Source organism: Spinacia oleracea, chromosome 6 (assembly GCF_020520425.1).
Source record: "Spinacia oleracea cultivar Varoflay chromosome 6, BTI_SOV_V1, whole genome shotgun sequence".
NCBI lineage: Eukaryota > Viridiplantae > Streptophyta > Magnoliopsida > Caryophyllales > Amaranthaceae > Spinacia > Spinacia oleracea.
The window spans coordinates 134,619,771-134,642,622 of NC_079492.1; the positions used below are offsets into that span (position 1 = coordinate 134,619,771).

General features: G+C 36.4%; 4 protein-coding genes and 1 non-coding gene across 11 annotated transcripts; 2 read left to right on the plus strand and 3 right to left on the minus strand.

Moving 5' to 3' along the window:
- Positions 1–217: 217 nt before the first annotated feature.
- On the minus strand, positions 218–8,809 carry LOC110798187 (uncharacterized). Of its 2 annotated transcripts, XM_056831729.1 has the most exons (8): positions 8,481–8,808; positions 7,824–7,935; positions 7,454–7,511; positions 6,805–6,881; positions 3,816–4,487; positions 1,698–3,625; positions 1,246–1,594; positions 218–1,121 (listed from the first exon to the last, which is right to left on the minus strand). In XM_056831729.1, the coding sequence occupies exons 6-8, from the start codon at positions 3,231–3,233 to the stop codon at positions 463–465; spliced, it is 2,544 nt and encodes an 847-aa protein (XP_056687707.1). In that variant the 5' UTR covers positions 3,234–3,625; positions 3,816–4,487; positions 6,805–6,881; positions 7,454–7,511; positions 7,824–7,935; positions 8,481–8,808; the 3' UTR covers positions 218–462. The 2 variants fall into 2 exon arrangements, with proteins under 2 accessions (XP_056687707.1, XP_056687706.1); XM_056831728.1 differs by having other exon boundaries at positions 1,698–4,487; positions 8,481–8,809.
- A 1,503-nt stretch (positions 8,810–10,312) lies between these two features.
- Positions 10,313–15,193, plus strand: LOC110798201 (uncharacterized). 6 transcript variants are annotated; one of them, XM_056833387.1, is made up of 10 exons: positions 10,313–10,513; positions 10,824–10,847; positions 12,454–12,600; positions 12,954–13,083; positions 13,273–13,337; positions 13,439–13,475; positions 13,581–13,642; positions 13,776–13,885; positions 14,180–14,285; positions 14,830–15,193. In XM_056833387.1, exons 1-10 carry the CDS (start codon positions 10,489–10,491, stop codon positions 14,922–14,924), a joined length of 801 nt encoding a protein of 266 aa, XP_056689365.1. In that variant the 5' UTR covers positions 10,313–10,488; the 3' UTR covers positions 14,925–15,193. The 6 variants fall into 6 exon arrangements, with proteins under 6 accessions (XP_056689365.1, XP_056689366.1, XP_021859065.2 ...); XM_022003372.2 differs by lacking the exons at positions 10,313–10,513; positions 10,824–10,847 and adding an exon at positions 11,687–12,253; XM_022003371.2 differs by lacking the exons at positions 10,313–10,513; positions 10,824–10,847 and adding an exon at positions 11,688–12,253 and having other exon boundaries at positions 12,397–12,600; positions 13,779–13,885.
- On the minus strand, positions 11,917–11,989 carry TRNAR-CCU (transfer RNA arginine (anticodon CCU)). Its single transcript has one exon. It is a non-coding gene; the product is annotated as a tRNA-Arg (tRNA).
- Positions 15,194–15,398: 205 nt separating the features above from the next.
- LOC130463631 (uncharacterized) lies at positions 15,399–15,888 on the minus strand. The gene is made up of 2 exons (XM_056832817.1): positions 15,702–15,888; positions 15,399–15,583 (listed from the first exon to the last, which is right to left on the minus strand). The coding sequence occupies exons 1-2, from the start codon at positions 15,886–15,888 to the stop codon at positions 15,399–15,401; spliced, it is 372 nt and encodes a 123-aa protein (XP_056688795.1).
- A 5,679-nt stretch (positions 15,889–21,567) lies between these two features.
- LOC130463632 (uncharacterized) lies at positions 21,568–21,909 on the plus strand. The gene has a single exon (XM_056832818.1). The coding sequence runs from the start codon at positions 21,568–21,570 to the stop codon at positions 21,907–21,909; it is 342 nt and encodes a 113-aa protein (XP_056688796.1).
- The last annotated feature ends 943 nt before the right edge of the window (positions 21,910–22,852 follow it).

The following is a 22,852-nucleotide window of genomic DNA, read 5'->3' on the forward strand; positions in this document are numbered from 1 at the left end:
TGAAGTTCAGAGCAAGGGAAACAGAGATGATGAAAACAGGGGAATGCAAGAACAAAGCTGGGGAATGCAAGAACAGAGCAGGGGAATGCATGAAGAGTTGAAGCTATTGAAGAAGAAGATCAAACAACAGAAACAGCAAATCAATTTTGCAATAAAAATTGGTGTATTAATGTTTGCATTTCTGATTTGGATAGCAATGAAGTAAAGTTGTAACAAATTTCATGAAATAAAGAGACTTTGTTCCATAAATACTTGTTCAAGCAAATAAGCTTTACATAAACTGAACTTTAAGTGGACAAACACCACTGAACTGCACAAAAAGAGGTGTTCTAAGCATTTCACTGTTTCCAAAAAATGATCTCTGCACAACTGTTTCCAAAAACTGATTCTAACTAAACTGATTTGACTAAGTTAGTTTAGCTTTGTGCACTACAATTCACAAAATATAGCCAACTGAGGTGACTATGCAGCTGCCTTTGACCTCTTCCTTGTGTTTGGTCCCCCATTTGATGTACTTGCTCCTGCTGCACCACTCTTTGAAGTACTTGGTCCAGTGGCACTTGTTCCTCCACTCTTGCATGTTCTTGAGTTGTGACCAAACTCTCTACACTTTCCACATTTCACATTTGTGTTCCTTTTCCCTTTCTTTGGTTCATTTGCCCCTCTCTTTCTCTTCTTAGCAGGTCTGCCAGATGGTCTTTTGATGGTTGGAGGCTGAATGGAAGGAAGGCCAAAGTCAGGCCACTGAGATGGATCTGCCATAGGATGAATATGTTCTGCATAGGTTAGCTTGTATGCAGCAGCCTTGAACCATGGGGATATGAAATCATGGGGGTTCATCCTTTGGTCATATATGACCCTCAGTGCATGCTTGCAGGGGATTCCACAGATCTGCCACTTCCCACAGGCACAACTTCTTGTTGCAAGCCTAATTGGGAAGTTGACATGTCCATCCCTAACCTCAAATTCACCCCCTCCACATGCTGTGGCATAACATAACCTGGACTCAGCTGTCCTCTCCTCTAACTCTTTCAATGCATATGCAGTGAGCTGACCTTCCTCCATGTCAACTGCCTTGTCAAATCTAGCCCCCACCCTCTGCATACACCAACTTCTGATTGCTGTACACCAGACATTAACCAACAAACAACAAGTTCAGGGGTATATTATGCATGAATATGATTAAACAACAAACAACAAGTTCAGGGGTAATATTATGCATGAATATGATTAGAAGAGTTATACCTTCCAATAATGAGAAGACAGGCATGTCTCTGAAGGGCTTTGTGCATGCATTGAATGACTCCACAAAGTTTGTTGTGTTGTGATCACAACAAACAGTAGAGTCAAACTTATGCCTAGACCACTGCTCAATGCAGCTGTTCAAGTATGCAGTGGCATTTGCATTGTACTCACTGATCTTTTCCATGGCCTTACCAAACACATACTCATTGTATGCATTAGCAGCTATCCAAAATAGCTTGTGGAATGCAGATCCACTGAAGCCATTGTTCTTACAATTCATGTATAGGTGTTGGCAGCAAACTCTCCTAATTGCTCTAGGAAAAGTTTCTCTAACTGCCAACTCAACACCCTACACATCAGCAAACAACAAAAACAGGTTCATTAATATAGAAACATAAACATAAGAAAAAGTAAAGATCAGAAAAGAGTAAATATCAGATCAGTACACATACCTTCATCCTATCACTGATGAAGGTCCAATCATCTCTGTTGCAACCCTCCTGCTCAAACATTTGCCTCAAACATCTCATGAAGTAGCTCCAACTGTCACAACTCTCAGTATATCTAGGCAACAGCTCATATGCTTCAGCCCAACCACCATGCAGCTTTCCCTTTGCCATACTCCTGACCTTGTACAATAGCCTCTTTTTCACCCTCAACTGAAACTTCTCCTGTGCATACCTCCTCAACGTCTCCACTGGAATCTCTGGATTTGCCTCTATTTCCCCCAACATATGCTTACACAACCACTCAGAGGTCACTACTGGATTCTCCTCAAGCCTCCCACAAGTTCTGTGGGACCCACTGATCACCTTAATGGCCCAGCTAACATTGTCAAACAACCTACTGGCATGTATCCTCCAGTCACATGACTCCACTGCACACACTGCTGTGTACCTCCTATTATCAGCCCTCTCAACACTAAGCCCAAACCCCTCCTGTATGCAGTAACTTCTCAACACTTCAAGAAATGTGGCCTTATCATGAAAGATCAACCAGGGTTCTAACTTAATGGACCCATATGGTTGATCAGTCCATATTTTGCCATTTTTATAGGCCTTATCCATCTTTGAGGAACCATTTAGACAATCCTCAAACCCCAAATCAGGAATATCATCAGGAATCACCTCATCATCAACATCAGAATCAATCCAATCATTCAGAACATCCTCTTGTTCAGAATCTGATTCCTCATAATCAGAATCCTCACTCTCCTCTTCTGAACATATCTCACCAACATCAGCAAAAACCCCTGGTGTCTTAGACCTTCCTGTACCCTTTCTCCCTTTTCCCTTTCCCTTGGAAACCCAAGTTCCAGCCTTCTTAGCAGTGACTTTGTTAACCCTAAACCCCTCAGGTCTAACTCTGCCCCCCTTCTTTTTCACTGGCTGAGCTTGATCAGGTGGTGCTTGATTGTTAGGCTCATCAGTTTGGTTGTTCTGTGGTGGAGTGGGATTTTGTGGTGGTGGTGGAGGGGTGTGATGTTGTGGTGGAGAGGTGGGATGTTCTGGTGGTGGTGTGTGTTGTTGTTGTTGTGGTGGAGAGGTGGGATGTTCTGGTGGTGGTGTGTGTTGTTGTTGTTTTGGTTGGGTGGGTTCTTTCTGTGGTGGGGGTGGTGGGGGTGGTGGTGTAGGTTGTTTGGTGGGTTGTTTAGGTGGGGTGGGTTGTTTCTGTGGGGTGGGTTGTTTAGCTGATGCCCTCCTTTTGGGGGTTAGTTTCTTAGAAGCAGGCTTATCCTTGCCTTTTGACTTAGAAGCAACATGATTTGTGTGTTTGGGTGGGGTGGGTTGTTTCTTTGGGGATTCTTGTGTTTGTTTTGGTTGAGAGCAACCTGGAAACACCTCATCAGCATCATCTTTGCTAATGACTCTCACATACTCAACCTTCATGTCCTCACAATCAACAACAGGGACCTCCATAGCCACAGTGTACTCCATTTGTTCCTGTATTTCCCTCAAAATGTCCTCCCTTTCCTGTTGTTTCCTCATTGCCTCTTCCTCCTCTCTTTGAGCCCTCAACAGTTCCTCTTGTCTCTCCTTAAGTTGTCTCTCTTTTTCCTTTCTATGATTCTCAATTGTTGCAACAGCATTCCTAAACACCAATCCTGGTTTATCTGTTCCCTCAACCCAAATTTCAGCAGTGTCTTTACCCCAATTCCATCCCCACAGAAGCCTTAAAGTCTTATCATCATTCAATTCAACCTTACCACAAGGACCCTCAACATACAAGCTAAAGGTACTAGGCAAAAAAACATTCTTGCTTAACTGATTCCTCAAAGATATCAAGAAACAACTTCAACAAACGATATTTTTCCATGTCTCCCACTCTAATATCAAAACTATGTGACCCATAACGTAGTAACAACCAAATAGCACTCATCCTAAAGGGAAAAAATAATGAAACTAACATCAATTTTCATTCCAACAACCACAATTGACCAATAACCAACAAGAAAGTTGCGCAATTTTAAAAAAAAAAACTGACAATTTCACAAACCCTAACCCTAATCGATTTCGTGAAAAAAAAACAAGTTTACCAGCAAAATTAAACAGAGGAGAAGAGATTATTACCTGGAAGTAGACTAACCAACTTTAAATTCCCGTTTCCTCTTCAACACTAACTCAACTGGAAATCGCCTCAAGTTTCTCCCTTTTTTGTCGCGATTGAAGCAAAATCACAACCCACGAACTCGCCTTTAAGGTGCGCAGCAAAATTCACAAAAATATTGAAGATCTACCCAGAATTTCTAGGGTTTGAGTAGGATTAGAGCTTGAAGAAGAACAGGGGAGAGGAGAGAGAAAGAGAAAAATGTGAACAGTTTTTTTTTTTTTTGGTCTTTCTGTGAAAGTGAAGGAAGTCAATGGCGCTAAACCAAAATTAAGGGCAAATAAGTAAAACACCACTAACGGCAGACTAACGGCGTTAGCTAACAGGGGCATGACATGAACAGTACAGATAAATAGGGGTATATTATGTGAATCGAAACAGGCGAGGGTATTTGGTGCGTTTTTTAAAACCTCAGGGGCATTTCATGAAAAAACCGTTAAATTAAATAGTATATAATTTTAAATATAAAAGTCGATTACATTACAATCATATGAAAAACTAGCTAGCATCCATAATTTAAGATTCAGCACAAGAAAATATCAAAGACAATCACTGGTAATGAAGTTTGCCAACATTTCTCGAACTTCATCTATCTCCTCAAAGGTGAAAGACCGCTCCCTCGGAATATTGAATACCTTAAAAAGATCGACCATCAAAAAATATATATACACTTTATTTACATAATAAATATTGAATCGTACAATAAATTAAGACTTAATTTGTTCATAACAAAGAAATAATGAACCGTATAATAATAAAATTGGTTAATTTCGGTCCCAACTTTCGTCTAATGAACTTAAATGAATATTTTAAAGTCCTTCCATGTATAATAAACTTGGTTTTATGTTTCAACGACTCATTCTCACCCATTTTGGTGAAATTATGCACATTTAAGCCTCGTTAGTTCATTATCGGTAACATTTTGACTAAAATGGCTAATTTCGGTCCTAACTTTCAACTAATGAACTTAAATGAGTATTTTAAAGTCTTTCCATGTTTAATACACTTAGTTTATGTTTCAAAGACTCATTCTCACCCATTTTGGTGAAGTTATGCACATTTAAGCCTCGTTAGATCATTATCGGTCACATTTTGACTAAAATGGCTAATTTCGGTCCCAACTTTGAACTAATGAACTTATATGAGTATTTTAAAGTTTTTCCATGTTTGAAACACTTAGTTTTATGTTTCAAAGACTCATTCTCACCCATTTTGGTAAAGTTATGCACATTTAAGCCTCGTTAGTTCATTATCGGTCACATTTTGACTAAAATGAGTTATTTCGGTCCCAACTTTCAATTAATGAACTTTAATAAATATTTTAAACCCTTTACAAGTTTAATACACTTAGATTTATGTTTAAAAGATTCATTTTCACCTACTTTGGTCAATTTATGCACATATAAGACTCGTTTGATCATTATAGGTCAAATTTTCACTAAAATGGGTTATTTCGATCCCAACTTTCAACTAATGAACTTAAATGACTATTTTAACCCTTTACAAGTTTAATACACTTAACTTTATTTTTTAAAGAGTCATTATGTTTCAAATACTCATTCTCACCCATTTTGGTGAAGTTATGCACATTTAAGTCTCGTTAGTTCATTATCGGTCATATTTTGACTAAAATGGCTAATTTCGGCCCCAACTTTCAACTAATGAACTTCAATAAATATTTTAAACCCTTTACAAGTTTAATACACTTAATTTTAAGTTTCAAAGACTCATTATCACCTATTTTGGTCAAGTTATGCGCATATAAGCCTCGTTAGTTCGTTATCGGTCACATTTTGACTACAATGGCTTATTTCGCTCCCAACTTTCAACTAATATATTTAAATAAGTATTTTACACTCTTTACATGTTCATTAGACTTGTTTTAATGTTTCAAAGAATAATTATCGCCTACTTTGGTCAAGTTATACACATTTAAGGCCCGTTTGATCATTATAGGTCATATTTTGACTAAAATAGCTTATTTCGGTCCCAACTTTCAACTAGTGAACCTAAATGAGTATTTTAAATTCTTTATATGTTTAATACACTTAACTTTATTTTTCAAAGACTAATTATCACTCACTTTGGTCAAGTTATACACATTTAAGGCTCGTTTGATAATTATAGGTCACATTTTGACTAAAATGCCTTATTTTGGTCTCAAATTTCAACTAATGAACCTAAATGAGTATTTTAAGGTCTTTACATGTTTAATACACTTAGATTTATATTTCAAAGACTCATTGTCACCCATTTTGGTCAAGGTATGCACATTTAAGGCTTGTTTGATCATTATAGGTCACATTTTGACTAAAATGGCTTATTTCGGTTCCAATTTTCAACTAATGAACATAAATGAGTATTTTAAACCCTTTACATATTTAATTTATTTATTTTAATGTTTCTAAGACTCATTCTCACCTACTTTGGTCAAGTTATGCACATATAAGGCTCGTTTGATCATTATAGGTAAAATGGCTTATTTCGCTCCCAAACTTTAAACTGAAGAACTTAAATAAGTATTTAAACCCTTTACATTTTTAACATACTTAGTTTATGTTTAAAATACTTATTCTCACCTACTTTGGTCAAGTTATGCACATTTAAACCTCGTTTAATCATTATAGGCCACATTTTGACTACAATGGCTTATTTCGGTTCCAACTTTCAGCCAATGAATCTAAATAAGTATTTTAAACCCCTTAGATGTTTAATATACTTCGTTTTATGCTCCTAAGACTTATAGTCACCAATTTTGGTCAAGGTATGCACATATAAGACTTGTTTGATCGTTATAGGTGATCATATTCCGACTAAAATGGCATATTTCTGTCCAACCATTCAACTAATAAACATAAATAAGTACTTTAAACCCTTTACATGTTCATTTTTGTAAAAAGAGAGCTTCGGAACAAATGGAAAGTAGAGCCAACACCTGAGAAAACTTAATACCTTGTAGGTTGTGATGTTGGCTTGTGTGCCCTGCCGGCATCCACCATTGTTTTCGAGACACTCATTAGTCTCAATGCCTGCAGGGTTTTTTAAACAGCAAAAGGAAGTATTAGCAACGACTATAAATTGTTTTGGATAACAGATGTTTTTTTTTATCAGTGAAACCTATAAGAGGAAAGGCCTGCCTGACAAAAAACCACTTTATGGGGGAAGAGCCTTAACAGGAGGGACGGTCTCTAACTAGTTACAAAGTAAGCAGCAAGGGATGAAAACAAAGCCGCCTTTCTGAGGAAAGCGTAACTAGTAGTACAATATAATAAACTCTCCAGCAACGACATCCAACAAGCCACCGAAACAGAACAAGACAAGACACTCACAACCTAAACAACTTGAGAGAAAATCAACTCACAACACATGAAACTGTCTACGCGAGCTAAACTTTACGGTAAGCCACTAATTATTGCAAACAGAATGTTTCCCAGGCATAAGTTGATTCACCCTTTTAATAACTTGATCCAAACTAAACAGAAACACATGCACTGTGGCATTTTGGAATTCCAGAATGTTTAATTCCTACTTTTCCAATTCAGATAATACGCAAGAAGAAACTGCAGCAAATATGACCTTGGGTTTAATCTTCGGCACTTACCATCTGTTTTGTTAGCCCAATTCCAAAACTGATGCAAGTCATGACTGAGAAAACGCACCTGCAACCGGTTTTTGATAGTAGCAAAAAGTTACTTTTACTTAAACAACGTTTAAAAAATAAATGAAAGAGTGTCTCAGGTGGATACTGGATAGCCATAGAAAAGGCACTTCCCATAATATAACCTTTAAATCTTTGCATCAAGGAAACACTTCCCAGCTTAACAAGCTAACTAATTAAGCCATGATTGGAACCTTTAAGTCCAGACTCTTTAAGCCTTTAAGGAAATTATAACCAGCTTTCATAGTTTAATAACCATGACTCCATGAGGGTGCAGAGGCCATCTAGAGCCACTATAAGTCGTTGTACTTACCTCTTTGCCAGAAAATTGATTTTTGTATCATGAAGCATCCCATCCCATCAGCAGCATCATGAAGCTTTTGGTCAACATCAGCAGCATGAAGATTTTCAAGAGCATCCAACACCTAATTTAAATTAAGCAGACACTATTCAATTTCCTTCATCATGTAATGTCACAGACTAGACACCAGAAAGGATACGATTTTTAGGGACCTGAATCACACCTGAATTTACTATATATTCACCAATATCAACCCGTAAATTACCCATTTAATTCAAAACCCACAAAATCAAAATCACTAATTAAAATTAGAATCAAAATCAGAGAAATTGAGATTCTTAACAAGTGTTGAGCAACTGAACTTCGGAAATCGGTAATTAAAATTAAAATCAAGCATGAAATCTGGAAAGTTAAACGACCAAATTAGGTTAAAAAGTATAGCCGATACAGATAAACATGAAAATCCATCATTCGGGACAAAAGAATCAAATAAAATGGAAAGAACATTAACTGAACTATCAGTATATGAACTATGAACCATGAAATCAAGTTCAGAAAGTTATTTGCATCTAACCAATCAACTCAAGAGTGATTCAACCAAATGAACGTGATTTTAAATCGAAATTAAACTAAAATGAAAATTGAATCACATAGAGAAAGTGTAATTACCTGGGAAACTTGAATTAAGCAGAATCGTTGAACGATTTCTTCAAATTAGGGAAACTCGAAGCAGCTGGTTGTGTGGGTGGATGGCGGCGACTCAAGATGGACTAACCTCGACACTACATTCTTTAGAAGCAGAGGCGGCGATGGAAGAAGCAAAGGCGGCGGTGGAAGCAGCGACGACGGTGGAAGAAGCGGCGACGGCGGTGGAAGAAGATGGCGATGGCAGAAGTAAAAGCAGAGAAGGGGAAGGAAGAGGAGCGGGAAAATGAAAAAAAAGTACCACTTTCTTTTTGGGGGAAATCTATTGTGGGCTCTATTTTTAGAAAAATTTTGTGCTGCTCATTTTTAAATGACCCGCATTTGAGTTTAAAGCCCGCACTTAAAGACAAGTGCTGCCAATTTTTTAAAATGACCCGCACTTGTAAAAATATATCTTTTACTTTTTTTTTAGTGCTCTCAAGTGCTGCCAATTTAATAAATGAGCCGCACTTGAAGGAAAGCACATGACGATTTTTAACAAGTACTATTTATAACTGAATAAGTTTTGATAAGTTCGAATAAGTTCGAATAAATTCAAATAAGACAAACTATTTATAACTAAATAAGTTTTTAATAAGTTCGAATCATTTCAAATAAGATAAGTTCAAAAAATAAGTACAAATCAAGTGAAAAAACACACCTTTTATAGGGAGTAGTTCACAAATGATTTTAACTCTTCGCACCTCTAACTATAAAGTGAATCTTTAAATACTGGAGTATTGTGTATTCGTGTTCATTTAATTCATTGGTTTGCTTAATAAGTTAAAATCATAGTACATGATATATAGCGGTAGAGCAACATGCACAATTACAAATTTACAACAAGTAATATCCATGATTATCACGAAGGAATATATATATGTCAAATCATTAGTCTCATGAATGATTAGGGTTCACTTAATGATAAGTATGTATTTATGGGACTCTTGACATATACGAAGTATAAAAGAACATGAAATCCACCTCCCAAATTAAACAAACTACTCCAGATAATCGAATGTGCTCTTGGTTCCATTATACGGAACAAAGTGTGTCACGAACTCACGACTTAGGTAACCCTTGTTCCTTCGGATAACAAAAGTTTATTTAATGAAAAATATCGGGAAATAGAGTTGAAGATATAGAATAAAAAAGAAAAAGATAGTTTTTGTTAGTAAGCTAGCTAGTATCCATATGTTTTTTTTTTTTTTTTTGGTTCTACTACGAGGAATTCCCACCGCTTTCGACGAGGTAATCTCCCGTGGGAGTTTGCATGGGTACCTCGATGGGCAGCATCCATCCCGGTTGAGATTTTTTCCATTCCCAAGGCTCGAACCCGAGACCTTGGTTAAGGAGCAAAAGACCCTTAACCACTCATGTCAACCTCAAACGTGAGGAATGAAAATATGGGCAGCATCCATATGTGATTACTTTCTTTTTGCAAAATCGTGGAAAATTTTTAACTACCCATTTGGTAGCCGTAATAAATGGCGGGCATATGAATATATCTAATTGTTAAGAAAATTAACATTATAATATCTATGAAAATGAAAGTTTATCTCAAACGTGAGGAATGAAAATTTATGAAAAAAAAGAACAATTTTAAGGGAACGGCCATATCTTCTTCTTATAAAAAGCCCCTACACACATCCTATTTTGCGTAATTTTTTGTTCCAAATATACCCCTCCTCTTAAAAACTAATTACAATTAAACTAATTAATTTATGATTTGGAAGATGCATGTCATCCACGTGGACATTAAGGCATTAACTAAGGATTGTAATTTTTGGATTTCTGTTAGTGAAGCCACTTACCCATCACTCCACCACCCAACCCAACCTTTCCTCCACCGCCAGAATGTGCACTTCTCTCTTCAATTCAGCCCCTTCTCCATGATAACCTCCCAAGTAACCGCTCTTTCCCAACAACACAACACCTGTATCTGCTTCCCCACCACCATTTTCCATGATGATAATCGGTGTCTGAGTTGAGGATGGTGAGCACGAGGCAACATAGCAGTGAGTCGATCAGTGACGTTGAAATCTCCACAAACTTGTCAAATAGAGGAATTAATTTTCAAGAGTAGAATCTCAAAATTATCTTTCATTGGGATTTTAGCTTTGCTTCTTATTATTTGGGTTTTAGCATTGTTTTATAATTTTTTAATTTCTTATATTCATTATTGCATTGGACATAATAAAATCTAGAATCTCTCATTTAAATCTTATCATAAATTGTTTTCTTTAGTTTTAATTCACTGACTTTTTTTGTAATCCATTTGAATTTCTTTAGTTGTCCCAAGTGTTTTTTAATGTTTATTTATTTCAGGCGGGGGAGTTGCCATTCTTCGAGGTATCGCATCTACTTCCTATTTCGATCTATTTTAAAACATAATCTTTTGATTAAATTGAAGCAATTTTCGGGTTTACTAGGATTTTTTTTTGGGTTGTTTTTTTAGGTGAGGTTTGATTTGGGATTGTTTTGCATGTTAGGTGTAATACCACAAGACCATTATTTTAGGTATAGCTTTGTAAATGGCCAATTGTAGCATTTTGCCCTTAATATAAAAAAACAAGACATAATGTATACACAACCTACCCGTTGTCTACTTGCCCATGACTTCATTTTGCTAACCACAACTAAAGATTTCATTTATGCTGAGCTTCTCTAAAGAGTAGACGAGTGAGCACAATAGTCTTTTGTCATATTTACTTTTCTCTTATTGCCGTAATTGAATTTGTTTTGTAGTCATCATTTCGTTTGGAAACCAAAATTCTTGAATGGTTCAAAGACGTCCACTTTTGTTATCTACTCCGTATTAAGTAGTAGGACCTTTTAGTATAAGGGATCTCAAATTGCTCAATGAACGTATGACTGGAAGCATACCTTTTTTTGGGTGTATTTTTGTATACAAGATCTATATACCTATTTGTATAACAGAGATCGAGCTAAATATAGATAGCAATATAGCAGCGGTACAAACTACCCGGACTCTTGTTTATTTTGTTGTATAAATAAATTACTTCTTTCGTCCCTTAATACTCGCATCGGTTTGACCAATGCGAAGTTTAAGATAATTGATTACTTATTAATTTAATGGATGTTAGTTGATAGTGGGATTTTTTTTAATATAGTTAGTGAGAAATGTGTAAGGGGTAGTTGAGGTGTGAATTTTTAAATGATTTTTTTGTAGGGAGTAGGGGTGTAGGTGGGTTAGTAGGTAAGTGTGAGAAATAATATAATATTGGTAAAAGAAATATTTATAGAAGCGGTGCGAGTATCAAGGGATGGTCCGGAAAAAATATCGATGCGAGTATTAAGGGATGGAGGAAGTAGTTCATAGAATGCAAAACGAAAACAATTACGCTTTTGAAAAAAACCACGTGCAACGCACGTACATGTCACTAGTTACATTAAAAAACGCGCCAGGTAGGGGTCGAACCTACGACCTTCTGCTTAGGAAACAGACGCTCTATCCACTGAGCTACAGGCGCTCTTGTTGTTCAGATGACCTTTCGTTGTTTACTTATCACAGTTACTTGAAAAGTCCCGCTAAATTGAATTCAAAGTTGTTCGAGTGAGAGCGCAACTTCTGCAAGAGGCGAGAGAAAGAGAGAGCATTCAGAACTGAGAAGAAGGTGCAAAAATGGAGGAAAGCATAAACAAATTGAGCAAAAACTTAGCAAACTTCTGCAACAATCTTCAATCAACTTCCGACGCTTTCAAACAATCCCTCGATCGCCGCCCAATCCCTCTTGGTCTACCCATTTTCTATTTTTCTCCCTTTCTTTACTAATTTTATCCCTAAAATTTATTCTAATTATTAATTTCTTACGCAAATTGCTTAATTATAGTCTAATTTTCAGTTCCTAACGTTTAATTTTTGCGTTTTGTTGCTCAGATTCGGCGTCGACCACTTTTATGCAATCCCTAAATCGGAGTGTTTCGTCTTTGACAGGGGATCTCAATTTGTTGGAATCAATGTCGTTTGGAACTGTGTCGTTTGAAGAGCTTCTGGGTCACTGCAATCAGATTTATAAGCTTAATCATTCTAACCTTCTTCACCTTCATTCTCATCTTCAATCTTTGGCTTACATTCCCCCAAGTAATTTGAACTTTTTTTGAACTTTTATAGTTGTTTGTTTGTTTTCCTTTACTTTGGAAGGATTCCAAGTGTTCTTCTTGGTTATTTTGTGTATAGTTATCATGATTTTGCTAGAGGTTCCGAAATGGGTACTTGAGGTGAAATGGTTAGACCTAGGAACATGGGTTTTCATGGGTTAATTGTTCATTTTTTATGTGGGTCGTTTCTTCTTATGAATTTTCGCTTTGATTGTTGGTTTTCATTGAGGCAGTAGGATTACCTAGCAAGCTAATTCAATATGTATTGTAGATTGAGTGTTTAGTTGAGTACTTTAGTGTTAATTACTTTTTTGTTTTGTGGATTGATTTGTTTAGGTGATGGAGTTGATGATCTTGAAGAGGATTTTATGGCTCAAAGTAGTAGTTGTGACAGTCCTGAACCTGAGTCGCCATTCCCTACTTTTCGTCATGGAATTACATCCAACAATATGGATGCTGATTCATTGTATCCTTTCGAATCATTGTCAGTGTATGTTTCCTACAATTATGTTCTGATAAATTTTCTGGATAGTGTATGCAACTTCACAATTTTATCCATCCATGAAATTCTTGTTGTTTTGTAATCCTAGTGTTTGTACAAATTGTTTGCAAATATATTATGGTGAAGTTTTGTTAATTCTTGACTAGTATCAAGATTCGAAGAGGCACCTAGCTTTCTTGGGTTATCTGAGATTAGTCTGGCCACACTCGCGTCTGGAGGTTAGTGGTCCAACATGTCTATCGCGTAGGAAAATTTGTTGATTGGATTTGAATAATAGGATAATGAATGAGCTGTCTGTCTTTGTTGCATTCCTGTGCAGGGCCTCGCAAACATGATCTGCTTAATAGTCCACCAAAGTAAGATTGCTATCTGTTACTTACTTCACCACAACAACATTATTGAATTTTTTTCTTTTAAGCTCTGTAGAAACTCATGTCCTACATTATGATTTCAATAAACAGATTACAGTTTAGCTTCAAGGTCCAGAACCAAGAAACCCCAAGCATCCTTAATACAGTTTGTGGTAATGTGACAAACCTGTCAGATTACTTCATTCTTATGGTCTTGCTCGTTTAGTGTTTTTATAACTTCTGTATGAAGAGATCATAAAGAATCTTGATAAAAAAATCATAATGCCGTTCTTATTCTATATACAGAAGAAGAGGGAGATGAACCCAAGGTACACGAATCTTCAAAATTGATACATGTTTCAAATGAAGACTATGAAAGTCTGCCTTCTTACATGAAAACTGTGGCTCCATGGAAGGTATGATATTGCTATATATTTCTTGTTGTAGATTTCACTACAATGTGTACTTCTTAATTGAACTTTTCGGTTGTTGTTGAAAGTACTAGACCCTCTATTGAATTGCCTTTGTTTATGATCAGTAGCAATTTCTTTTTCATGAGGCACTTAGCTGTATGGTTCACAACTATTGTGGTTATCAGAATATCAGGTTTTGTAGCCGTTACCAAAAAAAAAAAAGAGGGTAGTGCAACTTTGTTAAACTTTTCCTAGCACAACCGCTCCAGTTTTGTTAAAAGAGTGTTATCTTTGTAGGATCTACAATCTGCAGTTGAGAAGATGAACTCATTCCTAAGCAAGAAAGGAAATACGAAACAGAACAATTTCTTCCACCCTGAGGAACTTGAATCAATGGGATTAGGTAATATACATGTGTTTTTTCTTTCATTTTTCCCGAGAATACAAGTTATTGTCAATCATCCCTCGCGGCTATTGTATCTGTTTGGATCTTTACACACTTTATTACTTTGGTACTTAATAATAAAGTCTTCACACTAATATAGCCCCCCATATATGGTACTTAATAATATAGTCTTTACAATAGTGAAGCTGCTCTGAGGATTCATTGTAACTTATTTGAAAGTAGCTGCTCCAGTTCTTTAATTTATCATTCCAGCTAACTTATATACAACCTAAATTCTGAACTAAAAGTAGCTAATCACCTAATGAAGGATCACAGTTGCAGCCAATCCTTTCAACTTCTGTGTTCTCTCATGTTGAGGAAGTTGTGTTCTCAAGGTAGTTCCATATGAGGGTTAGTAATATTAGATTGCATATAGCTAAACTTGCTGTCATAAAACGTTCAGAGTTTTATCTTAAGAAGCTATGATGATTGTTTTAAGACGCAGTTCAAACTTGACTAAGTTGTTTGCATTACTGCTTCATGTGTTAACTTGAAATTGCAGGGACTAAAGGGAGATCTTATGTCCTGTTGCTGGTGCGCATGAAGCTGCTGAACGTTGAGACGAATAACGGAATGATTTCTTATAGAGTGCTGTAGAACATCTCATCTGTCATGGCGAACAAAGTTTTGGTGACTTGAACTTTTTTCGTTTGTGGCTTTCATAGACTTGTAAATACTGTAATAATGTAATATACGCAAACAAAGTGATTGCTTAGGTTTCACCCTTGTGCAAAGGGGAACCTAAGTTCTTTTTCCTTACCTTTTTTTTTAAAAAAAAATATGTAATATACGCAACAAAACGTCTGTTCAATTCAGAAGGGTTTCAAGCAACTCTATTTGCTTAACCCTGTTTTCTCTTATTTCAATTACAGTTTAAATTAGAAAATTTTATGTCATGAAATATGTACTTAAGATTTGGGAGTGATTGACCTGTCTGGCTATCTCAATTCCAAAGGGTGCTAATACGGAAAAAAAATTCAAAAGTAAACCATACAATTTTTTATTTTATTTTTGATGCTAATGAGGAAGAAATCTAAAAATAAGAAAAATTACAAGGAAAATAAAAAACAACTAATGAGGAATAAAGCGTGGAAAAGCTACATCTCTATTGTCCTCATCTAAAATTCTAGTAAGAGTTATAGGAATATCCTCAAGAACCAAAGTCCTTTGAGGTTGAGTCATGCCATGATTAGCAAGCCAATCTGCCACGCGATTACCTTGACGATAAACATGAACCACCTTGACTTCCCAACTTGCTTCATTTATCATTGAACGATAGTGATTGATTAGATGAGCACATTCACCTCTTTTTGAAATGTTACTCTTCAATGCTTGCACACATGCTAGATTGTCAAGTTGTACTACGAAGCTTACTTATTTGGAGGTCACGAGCACGCTCCCGTCCTTGATCCAGTGTCGTTATTTGAGCCCTAAAGGAATGACACCTTCCAAAATTAGCCGCGAGAGCTGAGACTAAAACACAAACACCCCTGTGATCATGAATAACCACGCCTCCCCCTGCACTGCCTGGTGAGCCCTTCGCTGCCCCGTCCGAGTTCATTGCATACCAACCAGCAGGGGGATAGTTCTATGCCACTAGAATTTCCTTCCTGACACTTATACTGCTGTTATTTAACTCGAAATCTCCTTGCAAACTCTTTCGTGCCTCATCAAAGCAATTGGTATGTCATTGTTACGGTTAAAAACATAGCAGTTACGCCAACGCCATATCCACCATACTGCAATGCAGAAGTAAGTATGCCAAATATCCAGGTTGTTGCTGCACACTCACATAATATATGCAGGGAAATATCCTCCCTTGCTCCACAAATTTAGCATTTAGGATCTTCTGTGAGTTTGCGGGTAAACCTATTGGCATTGCCTAAAAGGCGGTCATGGTGTGCAAGCCACAAGAATGCTCGAATACTTTGTTGTGTTGGTGCAGTCCATATACAAGTGTCATCGATCCTCTAGCTCAGTACTATCTTTGCGTATCAATCTTGTCACGGATTTGATTGTGAATTTTCCTTTAGGTGAATTACCCCAGTAAATCAAATCCCCCAATTCAGGGTCTTCCTTGAGCGCTTGAGCTTGGATCAGTTGGAGAACATCCTGAATTCCCGATTAAGAAAAGGTGCAAAGATGTCCCATTTCCACCCACTCCCATGTTCCCACATATCTTCGACCGTAGCACCAAAGATATCTTCAAGAATTGGGAGTACAACAAGTTAGGTCACTCTGAGGTTTGTTTGTTGCCCAAACATGATCCCATAATAGGGTTTTTGCGCCATTACCCACAACAACCCTTGCACCCTCACATAGCACTCGTGCACTATATATATGTAATACCAGCCCAAACATTTGAGCCACCCACCTCGGGTTCGAACATGTATATGTCGCAACGACCTTTACAATATTTTGACGGAGCACCCTTGCCCATAGAGCATAAACGCCACCCCAATTTGGCTAGGAATGCAGCATTGGCTTGCTTGGCCAAACGGACCGCTATACATTTGGGAACTTATGTTAAGTTTTTTCACCCAATGGGTACTCATTTTTCACCCTCGGACTCTTTCGAGTACTCAAACTACTTTTCAGGCTGAGTTGATCCAACATGTATATATCCATTTAAGGTTATGTTCTCTTCACCTTATTTTAACTTATTTCAGATCTAATAAGATAGGATAAGATAAAATAAGGGCCAATAAGTTCAGATAAAATAAGTTCAGGGTCAATAAGATAAGATAATATAAAGGTCAATAAGATAAGATAAGATAAGATAAGATAAGATAAGGGTCAATAAGATAAGATAAGATAAGATAAGATAAGGTTCAATAAGATAAGGGTCAATAAGATAAGAAGCTAAAATAAGATAAGTTCAGAGCCAATAAGATAAGATAAGATAAGATAAGATAAGATAAGATAAGTGAAATTCAGGTGAAGAGAACACTACCTTAGTAGCACCAACAAATCAAATACATCCCCGGTTATTATCAAGAAAAAGTTTATAAAGTTTAAATATACTTCATCCGTTTCAAAAAAAATTGCAACACTTTTAGTTTTGCCACTATTTGACCATATATTTTTACTAATTTAGCAAAATTATAAAGTAAAATGTTGTTGAATATATTTCATTATATACTTTCATAATATTAAATTTTAAAGATTTTTTGAAAAAGATAATTAGAGATACTTACGGTCAAAATTGTATCTTGGCAAACATGTTGTTTAAAACTAGTCTTATATGCACGCGATGCGTGCAAGATTACATAAAATTTATATTTATTATAGTTAATCTCTATAAATAGTAGGCCAGAAAAAAATGTTCTAAAGAAAAATTAGACATCATCTCTATTTTAAAAAATCTAAATAGTAAAACAATTTAATAATCCATGCCCTTACACATTGAAAAATCTAAATTGTAGTACCAAAGTACAAATTAAACATATAAACTAGTGTGTTTCACTTTTTCTTTTGCTTGTAATATATTTGCTTCACCACATGCATTCCTCCGCCCAATTGTCTTTATCGTCCTTTTTTATCCCTCCCTTTCGGCCTTCGATCTTGCATACCTTGATATTCGTTTTCACATTATAAATCTCCAGAACTATACTGAGAATCATTTTATCAATATTATAATATTATTTTTTAATCAAATAATATTCCGTCAATTAATATCGTGCATTAAATTGATTTTTTACATCATTAAATTGAAAATTTCATTATTTGTTAACTTTTCAGTTTTGAAAATTAATAAGTATTCTGTTTTTCTTAATTAATTACTAAGCAGCTGTTTAAATCATTAAATACTAACCTTATGTAAAATTGAATTTAATTATTTGTATGTAGAGGGTAGTTTAGTAATTTAAGGGAGACACCAAAAGTGGATTTACTAAAATAACCCCAACCCTTCACTTATATAATACTAGTCTTATATGCACGCGATGCGTGCGAATATAAAAAAGTAAATTTAATCTCCTTAAGCAAGCATCCTGTAAAATCAAGATCAAATCATCAATATTAAAAAATAACACAAAAAATTCATATTGATTGGGTTTGCTGAATGTTTTGGGTTAATCATTTTAAAAAAAAAATGATTTTCCTGCTTTGTTGAATTAAGTTTTTAAAATGAATTAATATCCAACATTTTAAATCAGTAGATAATCAGATTTTGAATTGAATTTAATTGTGAAAGTGTAGAGGGTATATTAAGTATTTTTGATTGGGGACACCAAAAGCGTGATTACACAAATAACCCTCCCCTAGCTTCCCTTATGTAATAGAGATAATAATATAGATGTTTGCAGTTTTTTTTTTTAGACAGAGGAAGTATAAAATAATTTTATTATACACATACCACATTTTGCTTGGAGCTTGCTTTTCTTTTTCTCAATCAAGCTTATACTACGTAATACGTAGTTGTTTGATGGTACAATAGCTTCCAAGGCCTCGGTTTTATTGTCTCCAATGCCATTGTAGCTATACATTTTATTTTTATTGCAAGCAAGTCCTTAGCGAGTTTGACTTGATTCACAAACTGATTGGATCTCATTCACGAATCGATTTGACTTGATTCAGACTGATTTGATCTCGTTTACTAGATATTTGTACTTGATTCACAAAATGTTTTGATATGGTCAACGAATTTATTTGATTGTTCAAGAGCGGATTTGATGTCGCTCACAGACGGATTTGACAGATCATGAACTGGATTAATTTCTTGAGGATTGACAACTTGATATTTTTAATAATGTTTTTCGGGCGTGTACCTTGTTTAAGGTTGATTTTCTAAAGTGGAAGAACATGTCGAGAGTTTGATGTTGACTAACTATCAGAGAAAGTATTTGAATATACGTAATATATTTGAGAAAGCCTTAGACTATAATAAGTAGTTTCCACAAAGACAATGCTAAGGTTAAAATGATAACATACTTCATCTCATTTAATGAGCTTGGCCACCAAAAAAACAACATTTACCTTTGACTTGTGAGTAGCTGAGTTGTACCAAAAGAAAATGCAACCACGTCGACTCGTGAGTACCAAAATATGTTGTTTGGTACTAAATGACAAAATGCAACCACATTGCTTTTACCAAAGTATGTTTTTTTTGGTACCAGATAAAAATGCAACAAATGTAGAAAACATTATTTTATTGCTAGTAGTCCAATCTTATAAAACCTCAATATGTTTTGCATTCTCATTCCTCCTTCGTCACAATAATCTACTCATACAGTGAAGGAGACTTTTAGTTGTTTTAGGATTTTGATGTATGCCGGTTCTAACATGGACTAAGTTAATTTGTTCACTCTAATTGATTAATTTAGAGTAACTTTTACTAATTACCGAGCCAACAATTTAATTTTTGACCCAAATAATGTTCAAATGACATTTTAACAAGTTTGTCGCGTCTGCGGTTGTTTTTATCAATTAACTCCCAAAGAATGGACTAGGCTTCAAACTTACCCCTGGGACCAACAATATCCCGTGCCTCCTATTTGCGGACGACAGCCTTGTCCTATGCAAAGGAAAACCCTCAGCTTTCCGGAATTTGAAAACTGTAATAGACTTTTTCTGTGAACTCTCGGGACAGTTGGTTAATTTCCATAAGTCCTCAATAGTTTTTTCGAAACTTATCCCTTCGAGCCGCAAGCATAGCCTGGCTAGCACCTTTGGCATGACACATGCCAACGCCTTAGGTCGTTACTTAGGCATCCACTTTAGTAGCCATGTCCCTACAAAAAAGGACATAGATACCGCCATTAGCAAAACAGAAAATAAAATCTCGTCCTGGCATGCCCAATTCCTTTCTAAAGCAGGAAGGGCTACCCTGATTCAGAGCAACCTAGAATCCCTCCCATCCTATCTTTGTTCATCCTTATTAATTCCGACAAAGGCAGCCAGTAAATTGGACTCCCTCCATAGGAATTTCTTTTGGAACCAAACTATCAATAAATCCTCTTCTCCTCTCATCTCCTGGGACAGAATCTGCAGACCTAAGAACATGGGCGGTCTTGGCCTTCGTAAAACCCTCCCCGTGAACAAAGCATTCCTTGCAAAGCTTGCTTGGAAAATCATTACCAACCCAGACAATATTTGGAGCCGCTTAATACGCAAAAAATACTTGTCAAATAGCAACTTCTTTCAATACAAACCAAAACAAACGGACTCCAAGATCTGGCGCCAAATCTTAGCTCAAAGAGATATTCTTAGAAAAGGTATCAGGTGGAAAATTGGCAACGGTCTCTCTATCAATTTTTGGTTAGATAATTGGGTCCTCCAGGACAACCTTCTCACAACCCTGCATAAAAATATTAACGACATTGATTCCTCCCTCTTGGTGGCTAACTTCATCACTCCTGACAGAAAGTGGAACACTGCAATGATCTCTAACCTTCTCCCTGAAGATATCATCTGCAAAATCAAAGGCATTCCTATTCCCCTCTCAAATTTAGATGATCACCCAATTTGGGGTCTCACCCCATCTGGAATTTTCTCAGTCAAATCAGCCACATGGCTCGGCCATAACCTCCCTCCCCTTAAAGATAAATGACACTTCCACTGGATTTGGAGACTAAACATCCCTCCTAAGCTCAAAATCTTCCTCTGGCAAATAGGGCATAACGCTCTACCAGTTCGTAAAATTCTCCAAGATCGCCATATTTATCCCACCGCAACCTGTGAACTGTGCAACTGTCATCCATAAGATATCGACCATCTTTTCGCTAAATGCCCTGTAACCAGCCAAGTTTGGGCACATCCTCTCACCAAAAGATGACTTGATTGCTTCCTTAACCCCACCTCTCTCTCCGACAACCTTCTTTCTCTCAATACAAACTCCACTCTCTTTCAAAAAATCATCTTCACCCTTTGGAGCATCTGGAAAGAAAGAAATAACAACATTTTCAACAACAAAAACTTTTCCCCGATCACCACCTACCAAAGAGCCTTCTTCTCCTACAAAGAATGGGCCACCCGAATGAATATTGACTCCTGCCATAGCATAGGCGCACCCTTTTCCACCTCCACCTCTAACACCCAACCCCACTCAAACCAGCCTCCTCCCCAACCCACCTTGGTCTCCTGGTCTCCCCCCTCAACCGGCTACTTCAAGCTTAACTTCTACGGCTCTCGCAAAAACAACTCTTCCTCTGCTGGAATCATCATCAGAAATTCTTCGGGCAACCCGATCATCTCCAAGACGTTCAACCTCGGCGATTCCCCGGTTTTTCTTGCTGAAGCGATGGCATTACAAGAAGGTATCATTGAAGCACTAAAGCAAGGGATTACCGACATTCAAATTGAAGGAGACAACTTACTAGTCATCAACATCATTAAAGGCCTATGTAGCACCCCCTGGAAACTTCAAACAGTGACGGAAGACATCAAAAAACTGCTTTGCAATTTCAGCAGTTGGAAGATTGAGCACATATATAGAGAAGGGAATGCAGCTGCAGACTGGATAGCTAATGTAGGACATCTTATTTCGGATTCTATGTACTTTGATCCTGTATGTAGCCCACAACTCCTATCGATCATTCATAGAGACAAATTGGGAATCCCCCTCGAGAGGAGGGCCTCCTAGTTGTATTTTTTTCTTACCCTATTAACAAAAAAATTAACTCCCAAGCCTTCCTTGCTCTTATCTTGAATGCTTCTATTGGTTCTTCTAATTGACCATGTTTTGAAACAATGGGCTGAACGATTATGTTTGGTTTATTGGATTTGTAGGCATAGGAGTAGTTTGTAAACTCAACTTACATACTATGATACTATGATTATAAGTTTATAGCAATTGCTAAAATCGGATAGTTAAAATCGGTTCGGAATGAGTTATTAGTCTATTTTTGGGGTCCACGAAACATGATAATTACAATGTGTATGTCCGACATGTTATTCGAGGCTGTCAAACCGAATAATTGGGTCGGATACGAAACATGTACTCCTTTTTTTAATGCATCCACTTTCTAGAAGGAGGTTTTTTTTTTATGTACTCCGTATCTACTTCTATTTTATTCTATTTTTGACAAATATTTTTTTACCATCTATCCCTTTTTCCCACAATGATTACACATTTTCATCATATATTTCCTACTCTCCCCACTATTACACATTAATTTATTACAGTACAACTTTTTACACCCAATCATCACTAATTGAAACAAGAGTCTACAGTAAATGAGAACATAAAAAAAACCTAGAGGGAGTATACTCGGTTCGGGTCATGTTTGATAATGTTTGTCCGGAATCATTGTGTCCATGTGAATTTAATGAGTAATTTTTTTCGAACCACTTCTATTTTTATCGGATATTTGATCAGATCAGGTATGTTTTTCTCAATTCTACATGTTATGATATGACTTGGACTTGAGTTGTGCACAACCTTGTACGAGAGACGAGTCGGAAGCTAGAAATAATCACGAGCGTATACGTCCAATCTCAACATAGCGCGAGAGCATGCGAAAAAACGAAAGAGATCAGAGGAAATACCAAAGGTATAATAAAAATAAATAAAAATAAATAGATAA